At 54.1% G+C, this 13058-nt stretch overlaps 1 protein-coding gene across 3 annotated transcripts in view; it reads left to right on the forward strand.

The window, feature by feature from the left end:
• The window catches only part of ASTN2 (astrotactin 2), a 657219-nt gene that overhangs the window by 331084 nt on the left and 313077 nt on the right, over positions 1-13058 (forward strand). For all 3 annotated transcript variants that reach the window (XM_054007154.1, XM_054007156.1, XM_054007155.1), the window contains one exon: positions 8448-8598. In XM_054007154.1, the coding sequence (XP_053863129.1) occupies positions 8448-8598 (151 nt within the window). The remainder of the gene's footprint in view (positions 1-8447; positions 8599-13058) is intronic.

Below are 13058 nucleotides of genomic sequence, written 5' to 3' on the forward strand. Positions count from 1 at the left end.
TGAAGTTAATTGTCCGAAGTCAATGGGGCTACACTGATTTTCCCCAACTTAGGATCTGGCCTGTATGGCTGATATTTTTAAAACCACCTAAGATATTTGGATGCCTACTACAATCAATGGGAATTGGGTAGGCCGCCTCCCCTTGGCAGCTTTGACAATACGGGATCTATATGGGAGAGGGGGCGATATATAATCGTTAGGAAATTCCACAGTTAAGGTTTCCTGTGCCACTGCAATTAAGCCCACTGGCGTATGCGTAATTAGGCGAATGCGGCGTCAGACAGTCTTTAATTACATGATCATATTCTATTTTTGAAGGCGAAAAGTGATGGGGTGGCTGAAGTGAGGCACTGACGCCAGGCATTGACGTTGCGATACCTGAGAGAGGTCTGCTTTTCGGAGGGTAGATGCGCTGCACGTTCTGAAAACCAGGCCCTTTTAAATCATCTCAAATGGGCACCCAAAAATGGAGGCATGTCAAACCCCTAGGTGTTTGGCTGTAATCACTGCAGGATTGTCACCTGCTACACCTAATCTTTGTGCATACCTGCCATTGCCATCACTGAGAGCTTCTCTGTGCATTGCACTCTGTAGTCCTGAATGTATACCCCAGCTCACAGACCCCTGGCTCCCGTGCAATTCTGCCTCCTGCCCCCAATGGCTGCCACTTCCCTGCCCCAGTGGCTAAAACACAGTTGTAGGAATGGCACTTCAGGCATTCGTGGACTGTGCGCAGGGCTGAGGCAGGGGGCAGGGACAGAACTCCACGTCAGCTGTGTGCATTAAGCGGGTGTGAAAGTTATTGCCCCAGGGCGTGGTTCATCCCAGCTGCTCACTGCCAGCCAACTCCACTGCTGCCCTGGGTCAGCCTGGTTAATTTCCACCTCTAACACGCAGCCTGGTTGCTTCCTGTCATCCCGGGGATCTGCCAGTTCCGTGCTGGGGAATCCACCAAGCAGCTCATTAGAAGGCAAACCACAGCAGCGGATAAAGGTCGTGTCCCACGGGGCTTTCCCTGTTGGGGTGGGGGGACAGCAAAAAGGTGCCTTGTATCCAAAAAGGGAACAGTGGAAGGCGACTCCTCTCAGCGTGTGTGGGAGCAGCATGGGGCTGGGCAGTAGAGGGCACCCTCTCTGGGAATACCCAGGGCTGGTGAAGGGGTGGGGCGATGGACAGTGGAGAACATCTTCTCTGGGTTGGGTCAGGGTGGGGAGCACCCTTTCTAGGTATGGCTGGGGTGGGGAGTGGCAGGGGGTTGGGCAGTGGGGAGCCCCCTTTGTGGGCATAGCCGATATTGGTGGGCTAAAGAGAAGACAGCTCTGTGTTTGGGGACGAAGATGTCGCCCTCTCTGCTTGCACCTTTCCTTTGTTGTCTAGCGTATGGGGGTGGGGGGTGCCGTTCCCTACGCAGAAAGGGGGGATGCTGAAGTTAACAGAGCATGCAGCGACCCCATCTCCACTCAGCATTCACTGCCTTGGGGACGTGTGTCTCCAGTGCTGTTGGTAGACCCCAGGGCAGCCGATGCCGGGGATGTACCGGGGTCTCACCAGCGGTTAGCTTAGGGACAGAGCAGGCACAGAGGAGAGGGCAGCTGAGGGGAATCCGCCCAGGAGAAAGGGTTGTTGTGAAGCTCAGGAGACTGGCGTGATGAGCTTGTTCTGGGACGAGTGCTTTGGGGCCTTTTCGAATTGCTTGGCACTGATATTTCATGAATAAGTAACCCCCAGCAGTATTTGTCACTGATGCTGTTTTATTAATGACGGGGTGAGGGAGGAGGATGCGGCGCGGTGGGGAAGGAGAAGAGAAGAGTATTTACAAATGAGTAGTCAAAGCAAGTGCAGGCAGTGGGAAATGGCATGCTGCCAGGGGAACAATGGAAGCTGCGATCTGACTCAGGAACCATTGTGAAGCCTGGACAAAAACAAGTGTCTCTGGGTATCATGCAAAGAATGTGTTGCCATATGAATAGTTAGAGAGCCTTGTATTACAGGGGCTCGCAGCAGGGTTGGCAGCGAGGCAGGCGCATTTCATTTAAACATATGCCTTTTTCTGGTGGGGAGAGGTCTCAGGAAGCAGAAATTTGCTCACAAACTCTGAAATGTTCTTCGCATTGGGATCCAAAAGTTGCTCCGTGTATCAGATATTTCTGACCCATATCGCACGGGGAATTCCCAGTATAGGTGTAGCATTCTGGGAGCTGGGTTATGGGACGGGCATGGCATTGCAGTGGATGGTTAGGGCCCAGGCAGAAATTGACATACATGAGAGATTGCATAAACTAGGGTTATTTCGCCGGGGCCAGAGAGGAGTCAGAGGGCACTTACTTGACGTTTCTGAGATACAGAACAGCAGAGTGCAAACTGAGGAGTCCCTCTTTAGTATCCTTTCCTGTTATGAGAGGTCATGGGGTCACTCAGTGAAATTAACAGCAAATGTAGAACAAAGAAGAGAAACATTTTTGAGGCAACCTGTGGAACTCACTGCTGCAGGGAGTCAGAATCAAACATCAAGGATAATCCAGTCCCATGCTGCTGCTGTGGCTTATCTGATCTGAGGTAAGGAGGGATTATTTCTCCTAATGTACAGTTATACACAGTTGGTTAGACTCCCCCCGCCTCCCTTCCACTCTCAATCTCCCTTCCACTGTCCTCTGAACAATGGGTGTTGTCGCTCATCAGAAGCAGGAGATGAGACGTGATGGCCTGGTGTTCTGAACCCCAGATTTTCACATGGCCGTCAGTGGAATGTAGCCACCCCAGCAGTCAGGGGGGAGAGGCCAGCAGTGATGTGGATAACAAGGGGACAAACACAGAGCTGTACGGGAACAGATGTGTTTTGTTCCCTTGGGAGCATAGAACCATAAGTGCTGGAAGCAGACAGGCACAAGGATGAGTGCATATGCTTGGACAGCATGGTGGCATGAAGCGCAGCAGTCAGAGATTCAGTTTGCAGTGGCTGCATGAGCTCTCCTGGATGAAAAACCCAGCCCCCCTTGGTCAAGGTGACCAGGTGGCCTGGATCTCAGGTGTTTGTGCAGAAATAAATGTGCCTCTGGCTCAGGGGATGCTGCAGTGCCTGTCTTTGGGAAGGAGAAAAGGTTCTTGCTGAAACCTTCCTGATGTAGAAGATGCATTTCCTCTCCAGGTGCTCAGAGAGGGGCTCTTCCCTCCCCTCTCTGCCCATGCTGCTAAACACTCCAGATCAGGCACAGCTCTTGCTCTCCATCTTGACTTGAGCATTAGCATCTCTCCCTGAGTGACACAGACCTCAAAGGGCATGTCTTAGCAATGGGACATGTCAGAATCTGTTATCTGTAGTTATTTCCAGTGTAAACCCAAGCATCTGGCTCAGACTGACAGGGTGAAATGAGTTCTGGGCGAGGTGTCAGTTCTCCAGAAACCAGCCATAGGCCGGGAGCGGGAGAAAGAAGCTTTTGATCTAAACCTCAGTCAGACAGGAGACGTCTTGTTGAATTGCCCATAAAGCAACCGGTTGGATTTGTCTTTTAGTTAATACCCTTTGGTGCATTACCACTGACATTTAACATTCACACTGTTCCTAGACCTAACAGCATAGTTGGTGGGGGTCAGTGAAATTTTGATGAAGAGGTTGAATGGTACAGCATGTCAGAGCACTAGCTTCTCACCTCCCCGGCACGCTTAGCATTTAGATAGTGGCTTTCTACCTGCTGCTCTCCACGGTGGGTGAGCGCCGTTAGCCACCACCCTCCCTTTATGATTGACTGGGGCTCAGAGAGTTGAATTGACTTGCCCAAGGTCACTCAATGAGTCTGGGTTAGAGCCAGGAATAAGATTAAGGATTCCGAGTCTGGGGCCCCATCTAATGACCCACAGAAGAAATGGGTCTGGTGGTGTCAGTCAAGGGCCTAGTCAAGGGCTTTTCCATCTCCCAATATGCACTGCGCAGTGTCTGTTCGGGACACGCTTAGTAACAGACTCTCAGGTCAGTGCAGAGGCGCATGGACGTGTGTGATTGTGGGGGGAGGGCTGGGCAGCGGGGCTCAGCCAGATTAGGCATTTGGTGACACAGGCTGCAGGTGCATTGACAGAACTGTGAAAAAATCTGGCCTTACAACAGCAGGGGATGCTGCGGGTCAGCAATGGGGTATGTTTGCAGAACCATTGGAGCAACCAATGGGATAATGGTGGGGCATTAGGGCCGAAAGAAGGTGAATTGGCAAAGGTTGTGCGAGGCCCCAATCTGGAACAGCAGGAGGTGCTGTAGAGCGAGGCTAAGGAAACATTGGAAGATCTGGGTGGGGGTCCTAGGACTGGCATGTCAGGGGGCTATAGGTCGGGAATGAGGGGCATTGGCAGAGCTGGGTGGGGTCCTAGGACTGGAATAGCAGGGGGCTACAGGTCAGGAATGAGGGGCATTGGCAGGATGGGTGGGGGTCCTAGGACTGGAATAGCAGGGGGCTACAGGTCAGGAATGAGGGGCATTGGCAGGGTGGGTGGGGGTCCTAGGACTGGAATAGCAGAGGGGTGCAGGTCGGGATTGAAGGCATTGGCAGAGCTGGGTGGGGGTCCTAGGACTGGAATAGCAGAGGGATGCAGGTCGGGATTGAAGGGCATTGGCAGGGTGGGTGGGGGTCCTAGGACTGGAATAGCAGGGGGCTACAGGTCAGGAATGAGGGGCATTGGCAGGGTGGGTGGTGGTCCTAGGACTGGAATAGCAGGGGGCTGCAGGTCGGGATTGAAGGGCATTGGCAGGGAGGGTGGGGGTCCTAGGACTGGAATAGCAGGGGGCTGCAGGTCGGGATTGAAGGGCATTGGCAGGGAGGGTGGGGGTCCTAGGACTGGAATAGCAGGGGGCTGCAGGTCAGGAATGAGGGGCATTGGCAGGGTGGGTGGGGGTCCTAGGACTGGAATAGCAGGGGGCTGCAGGTCGGGATTGAAGGGCATTGGCAGAGCTGGGTGGGGGTCCTAGGACTGGAATAGCAGAGGGATGCAGGTTGGGATTGAAGGGCATTGGCAGGGTGGGTGGGGGTCCTAGGACTGGAATAGCAGGGGGCTACAGGTCAGGAATGAGGGGCATTGGCAGGGTGGGTGGGGGTCCTAGGACTGGAATAGCAGGGGGCTGCAGGTCGGGATTGAAGGGCATTGGCAGGGTGGGTGGGGGTCCTAGGACTGGAATAGCAGGGGGCTGCAGGTCGGGATTGAAGGGCATTGGCAGGGTGGGTGGGGGTCCTAGGACTGGAATAGCAGGGGGCTACAGGTCAGGAATGAGGGGCATTGGCAGGGTGGGTGGGGGTCCTAGGACTGGAATAGCAGGGGGCTGCAGGTCGGGATTGAAGGGCATTGGCAGGGTGGGTGGGGGTCCTAGGACTGGAATAGCAGGGGGCTGCAGGTCGGGATTGAAGGGCATTGGCAGGGTGGGTGGGGGTCCTAGGACTGGAATAGCAGGGGGCTACAGGTCAGGAATGAGGGGCATTGGCAGGGTGGGTGGGGGTCCTAGGACTGGAATAGCAGGGGGCTGCAGGTCGGGATTGAAGGGCATTGGCAGGGTGGGTGGGGGTCCTAGGACTGGAATAGCAGGGGGCTGCAGGTCGGGATTGAAGGGCATTGGCAGGGTGGGTGGGGGTCCTAGGACTGGAATAGCAGGGGGCTACAGGTCAGGAATGAGGGGCATTGGCAGGGTGGGTGGGGGTCCTAGGACTGGAATAGCAGGGGGCTGCAGCTCAGGACTGATGTGCAGAGGCAGAGCTCTCTGTGTAGAAAATCACCCGCTGCCTGTGACACCGTCTGACCCTGTCTTGTTGTGTGAGCTGTTTAATTAAATATTGCGGCACTGAAATCCACCCCAACATTACAAAAGGAAAGCTGAGCGTGTCCGTGTCTGTGGAGCGCAGAGTCTGGCTCCAGAGAGATGAGCAGCCCCGCTCAGATGCAGCAAAAGCAAAGTTTGCTCCAAGCTCCCTCTGAGCTTGCCGCCCGTCCTTTCCTCAGTGTGACATTTCCTCCTGTCAGGCCTTCATGTTGTAGCAATGTTACGCCAACGTAACAAACATTTATGAAGAATCAATCCGTCCGGAGCCAAACAGCCTCTCTGTCTGGAGAAGGTGCTGTCACCCCGCTCGTCTCAGAGGTGACATTTAAACGCTTCCCTCCATCTCTCTGCCTCCCGCCCCTGCTTCCGAGGAGGTTAATATTTTAATACATGTAATGGCTCATTCAGGCTCATCAGCCACTGCCCCTGTTTTGTCAGCGATGATCCATTACACCAGGCATAATTTCAGAGAGCGCGGTTCCCCTCCCCTCTCCCCTAATCGCTGCCTGCAGAAATCACCGGCCGTACAAGAGGCACAAAAGCCTCTTTCATTTGGTGTTTCTAGATTTAATTAAAAGAGAGAATTGATCCCCCTCCCCAACTCCCAGCTTGCCCTCCATCCTCATTGCTCTGGTGCAAGCACAACACGATAGAAGGGCCATCTCGGCTTTGCACACCCGTTCCGCCTCCAGTCATTGGGGCTACGGTGATTGACGCCTGCCGAGGATCTGACCCTGGAATCCCAGCTGCACTGGAGCTGTGAGACGTCTCATCCTCTTTCTCCCCCTACACCCAGACACACCCGTGAGAGGAGTTGTAAACCCTAGTGATGACGGCGCAACAATGCTATGTCTACGCTGAAAACGCTACAGTGTAGACACTCAGGGCTTGTCTACATTTAAAATGGTGCAGCCGTAGGGCTTCAGTGAAGATGCTGCCTACACCGATGGGAGGGCTTCTCTCGTTGGTGTAGATAATCCACCTCCCCATGAGGTGGTAGCTAGATTCTCCCATCGACTGAGTTCTGTCCGCACCAGGGATTAGGTTGGTTTAACTGCATCGCTCAGAGGTGTCGATTTTTCACACCCCTGGGTGATCTAGTTATACTGACCTGATTTCCTAGTGTAGACCTGGCCTCACAACAACAACAGGAGGGGTTCTCCCCGAGAGGCAATAGCTATGTCAGGAGAAAAATTCTTCCATCGACCCAGCGCTCTCTACCCTGGGGGTAAGGTCAGCATGGCCTTGTCTCGTAGGGGTGTGACTTTCATAACCCTGAGGGACATAGCTTTGCTGATTCAGTACCCACTATAGACCAGCCCTAATACAAAGAGACCCAAGAGATGGATGAAACATGGGCAGGAAATAACAGAGGGAGTGACTCTGTGACCTAGAGCAAGTCACTTCACCAACCTGTGCCTCAGTGTCCCGTCAGTAAAACAGCGTGAGCATATCTACTTCCCCTAGGTGTTACAGGGATGAGTTAATATTTGGAGAGGACTTTGAAGAAAAACACTCTCTAAGTGCTTAGTGCTCTCAATAAAGATCCCAACCCCCTCTGACAGGAAACGAATGGGAAGAACACATTCAGCCCTGAATTCTTTGCTACCTGCAAAATGGACTGTGCTCTAAGACAGAGGTGGGCAAACTATGGCCCGCGGGACCGTCCTGCCTGGCCCCTCCCTCGCTGTTCCCCCTTGCCGGCAGCCTCAGCTTGCTTGCTTCGCCGCTGACGCAATGCTCTGGGCGGCAGGGCTATGAGCTCTTGGGGCAGCGCAGCTGCAGAGCCGCGGCCTGACCCTGTGTTCTGTTCTGCGTGGTGGTGGTGGTGGCGTGGCCTGGCTCCAGCCGGGCGGCGCGGCTGTAGTGCCACCAGCCACAGGTGCTCCAGGCATTGTGGTAAGGGGGCAGGGAGCAGGGGGTTGAATGGGGGCAGGGGTCCCAGGAGGCCAGTCAGGAAGGAGGGGGTTTGGATGGGGCAGCAGGGGACAGTCAGGGGCAGGGGTTCCGGAGGCAGTCAGGGGTCAGAGAGAAGGGGTGGTTGGATGGGGTAGGGGTCCCAGAGGGGCTGTCAGGAATGAGAGGAGGGGTTGGATGGTGCGGCGAGGGTCCGGGGGCGGTCAGGAGACGGGGAGCAGGGAGGTAAGGATGGGGCAGGATTCCCGGGGGGGGGGGGGGCAGATAGGAGGTGGGGGCAGTTTCGGTGGCAGTTTGGCGACGGGTACGCTGAAGGCGTGGGACCGGTGGACCTCCCTCAGGCATGCCGCTGAATCCGCGTTACCAGCTGACCTCCCGCGGGCATGCCGCCGAAAGCCGCCTGACTGCCATGCTTGGGGCGGCAAAATACATAGAGCTGCCCCTGAATCCCACCCTCTTGTCTTCCCCCTAAAATGGGTTACTGGACACTGCAAACAACCCAGCCACTCACTGTAGCATTGAAAGCAGAAGCCCCGTGTGGTGGGTAGGAATTATGTCCATTGGGTGGAATTCATCCCTTTACTGAGGTCTGTAACTCGGCCAATGAAACAGTTTAGCTTCAAAGACAGAGCATATTTCACATAAATATTTCATGTAAAACGTTCCATCTAGTTATCCCCCTTGGCCACCCGTAGGGTCTGCTCGGTGGCCAGTTCTAACAGTGCCTTTTCTCTCCAAGGGAAGAAGCGATGTTGTCCACCTACTTCGAAACCATCAATGACCTGCTCTCTTCCTTTGGGCCAGTCCGAGACTGCTCACGCAACAACGGTGGCTGCACCCGTAACTTCAAGTGTGTGTCGGACCGCAAAGTGGACTCCACGGGCTGTGTGGTAGGTATGCCACCGGGTGACCAGTGCTCTAGAGAGATGGTGTGTTGTCGAGGGTGCCCTGGCTGGGAGTTACTTGTTCTTTGTCCATGGCGGCGGGTCAGGGAATCTCTGTTGCCTTTTTGGGCAGTGGAACTGTGTGTCTGTCTCGCTTTCCTTTTCTCTCCTCCTCCTCCTCTCTCTCATCTCCTTGTCCCGCCTTTGTCTTCTCTCTCTCTCTTGCCTTCCTCTGTGGGAGCAGACTGCTCCGGCCTTAGCTGGAGAGATGCCCCGAGGGTCCTGTGGAAAGTCAACATGTCTGGTAGAATGGTCTGAACTGTGGGGAGGGGTGGGGGCTGCTGGGGAAATGCCCCCACCCCAGCCCTGCTGGCTGCACCGAAAATGCCACAGGTGCGAATTCTGCCTCAGGAATGAGCAACCTGTTCTCCAGCCCAACGCAGCCCCCGGAGATACAGCGGAGGACTCGGGAGTTTAAAGGAGCACTGAGCAATGCAGAGTCGATTCTCATGTACTTGCCAAAGTGTTGTGGACTGGAAATGGACTTTGCTCTCTCCTCCGTGGCCAGGTTTCTGGGAACTCATCCCTCACCCACTGTGCCCCTCCCAAAGCCCTGCCACCTCTTTGGCCCCAGTGGGTAGCCCCTCTTCAGAGTCGTTTCCCTTCGGAGGAGAAACTGATGCTAGAGGGAGGTGTTTCTCTGGTGCAATCCTGTGTGTTTACCAAGAACGCACACAAAGTCCTGTTTCCCCAAACACAGTAGGAACAAACAGCAGCAGGCAGTTTCCTTGCTCAGAAATCCGAGTCTGCCTCTCCAGCAAGTTCTGCACCAAAAAGAAGCCCCATCTCTCAACCTCCTCCCAGGGCCACGCTCACACCTGCATCTCTCGCTTTCTGTTTCTCACGCACACACATTCACAGCTTGCCAAGCAATACCTTAGTCCCTGTATTTGCAACCAATCCCCTGGAAATCCCAGGGACCACACTGCTTAACTCTGCTCAGGTTTTGCCAGGCGGCCCAGTGCCTTGGGCAATAGCTTCTTAGGGCAGGTCTTCACTACAGGGGGGGTCGATTTAAGATACGCAAATTCAGCTACGTGAATAGCGTAGCTGAATTCGACCTATTGGAGCCAACTTACCCCGCTGTGAGGACGGCGGCAAAATCGACCTCCGCGGCTCCCCGTCGTCGGGGCTTACTCCCACCTCCGCTGGTGGAGTAAGAGTGTCGATTCAGGGATCGATTGTCGCCGCGATAATTCGATCCCCGAGAGATCGATTTCTCGAAAGCAGACCCGATTCAGGCGGGTCGTGTAGACCTAGCCTCATTCTTTCCAGCTGTCATTACATGAACATGCATAATCACTCTTTCCATTAAGCCTGAAAGAAGGGTGCTTAGTGCACCTATTGACTTTATCCAGGTCTGTGATTGATGGCAGCCATTAACACCTTCCAGCATCACAATCCTCTCCCAGGGAATTTTGTTGCTGTAGGTTGGTTTTTAACACCACTACGGGGGATGGGGAGGTTTCCTTGTGCAACAGAGTCACCTGGCAACCTTGGAGAATCAGTCGTCTTCTTTCTGTAAAAAGAGCCTGGAAACAACAAACTGATTAAAGTGGGATCCTTGTCCTGGCACTCACAGCGGAGCACTTGCATCATTACACACTTTACACAAACACACGCTCACTGACAGTGACATTCTCTGTCACTGGCACACGGGGCCAATCTGGAACTCATCACACACACACACCAGATTGCCAGTGACAATGACACTCCTCTGTGTGTATACACACTCTGTCACCTCAGCACATGTGTACACACACACACACACACAGTCACCTCCCTACATACACACACAACACACACACACACACACACACATATATGCTGGTTTTCATGCACCCATGTCTTTCTCATAGTCACACTCAGTCTCTCTCACACACACGTGCACAACCGTAGGTGCTTCTCCCAACCCCTCCACCACCCCCTCTCCAAACCGTCCTGTTCCCTGCAGGAGCCTTCTCCGGCCCCCTCCTCAGCTCTGCGGAAGCAGGAGTGAAGTGTCTCTTTCTTTATTGAAGAAGTTTATACACGGGATCCGGGAAAGGTCAGCTTGGAGTGGCGCCGTCTCTGGGTGGCTCTTAACATCACCCCCCATCCCCAAATGCTTGTTCAGCACATTTAGAGTGGCCGCCTAATAGCACTGGTGCGTTACAGGCAGCACTTTACAATGTGGGTCTTTACACAGCTGGTTTCCCTTCCTCTCTTCTTCTTTTTTTTTTTTTTTTTTTTTTGCTCTCGCGCGCGCTCTCTCTCTCTCTCTCTCTCTCTTGCCATTTCACCCTGAAAAGTAATGTGCCTCTCAGATATTGTCAGCAACAACCCTGGCTCTGATTGCCGTGCACCACAGAGAAGCGCCGCCAAGATGCCGCCTTTTAAAAGTCAAGACGTATTAAGATAGAAATTGTCAATAAATTACAGGCCTGGCTCTCCCTGCATGCGCCCAGGAAGCGGTGGCAATTGAAATCCATGTCACTCAGGGAAAATGGGGCTTCTTTCCCTTCCTCGACCCTGCTCCTAATGGCTACATTTAGGCTATAATTAACGGGAACAAAACACGGGCGGGTCGGGGAAGGGACGGAGAATCAGCGTGAGCAGTCACCTTGGAGTGCAATCCTGGTCCCTGATAGCTATGGGGGAGAGACAGAGCAGCCTCCGTGTGGGCCTAAATTGCTGCTGGGTGGGAGTGGGGAGCTGGAAGGGGCGGGGTGCTTGCTGTTTTTAGGCTGCCCGCCCCCCTCCACACACACTCCTGGTTGCTTCGTTTTATGCTTCCAGTGTGCAGCCCTGGTGTGGGAAGAACGGGGCTAGCCTAGGACTCGTGAGTCACCAGGATCCATGCCGCGTCCAGGCAGAAAGTGGAGTTCTTTCTGCTCCCCTCACCAGTCCGATGAGGAAAAGCTTGTGTTGCAATGGAAGGTGCTAGAGGCACAAAGCTTTAATCTCCTCACCCTCTCTTTCGTTCCTCCCTCTTTTCATCTCTTTGCTTCTCTTCCTCTCTCCCTCCTGCTTGCAGAGATAGGAAACCAATCTGTGCTGTGTTGCAAAGGACTCCATGCTATGCCAGGGTGTGGCACCGATCCTCCTCTGTCCAGACAACTTTCCTACTTAGCAAGGGAGGTGGGACTGGTTCTGGTGCAAGCGCAGACCTTCTAGAGCTGGACTGTCTCATGCTGCTCCCCTCAGGGGTGCTGGAGCAATGTGTGTAGTGGGGGTGCTGAGAACCATTGAACCAAACTGTATCCCCTGTATATAATGGAAACCGCTCCAAGCCAGGGGGTGCTGCAACACCCCCCGAGCTCCTAGTTCCACTCGTGGAGCCCAGTGCAAGCCCTGCTGAGCTATTTGCATGGGAAATGCAGGGCTGGTCGCGGCCCTGATGTGATTTCAGTCAAGTTGTTTGAGTTCCCCCTTTGGGAGACATTCCAGAGCTGATTCTCGCGCCCTCGACCTTTTTGGAAATTGTCTGTCTTCTTCTCTGTTTAAATATCAATGGGAGATTGACTTGGGATTCCCGAGGAGAAGCAAAACTGGCTCGATGAGCAGGCAAATTGGTATCAGCTGACGAATGATCTGGTAAGCTAAGGTCTGTCGTCAGAAATGCTGAGGGACAGAGCGCCCGGGATTAGTGGCTGGTGGTTGGCGCTGTGATCAGCGATAGCACATCGCTGGGGTTGAAATGTGCCTCCCCGGAGGATTCTGGTGAAAGCAGAGCTGTGAGATTTCTCCCTGGGGAAGGGGCTTGGGCTGCAGTACGCTTGCCAAGGATTTTACTAGGAGAGATTTCAGGACTGGAGTGCAGAGTTGGAGATCAGCTGACAAAGTCCATAGAATTGCAACTTCATGGTAAGGGGAGGCTGGTGAGAATCCTGCTGCTGAGCGGACAGAGATGCCTCTAATAATCCCCTCTCTGGTTTCTCTTTCATGGAGCTTTCCCCTCTGTGAGAGGTTATAAAAGGAAAGTGATGTATCCGAACCCCCGAAATGATCTCTTCCTGCCATACCAACCTCTGTGCAGCTGAGAGCACAAAGATTTATTGAGACAGCGAAGGCCAGTTACTCAAACATGTAGGGAGGGGGCCAGATGGGTCACCATGCACAACTTCCTGTTGATTGTGGAAGAGGAGAGGATGTTCTTGCGGTTAAGGCACTGAGCTGGGACTCAGGAGAGCTGGGTTTAATCGGGGCCTTCAGTTCCTGCTGGGGAGCGGGGTCTGGGGCTTGCCCTGCTCTGACACTCCAGCCGGGGAGCAGAATCGGGGGCCGCTCTGCGCAGCTCCCAAAAGCAGTGGCATGTCCCCTCTTTGGCTCTTACGGGGTAGGAGCAGCCAGGGGGCTCTGCTCCACATGCTGCCCCTGCAGCTCCCATTGGTCGGGAACTGCGGCCAATGGGAGCTGCAGGGGCG

Source organism: Malaclemys terrapin, chromosome 17 (genome assembly GCF_027887155.1).
Source record: "Malaclemys terrapin pileata isolate rMalTer1 chromosome 17, rMalTer1.hap1, whole genome shotgun sequence".
Classification (NCBI taxonomy): domain Eukaryota; kingdom Metazoa; phylum Chordata; order Testudines; family Emydidae; genus Malaclemys; species Malaclemys terrapin.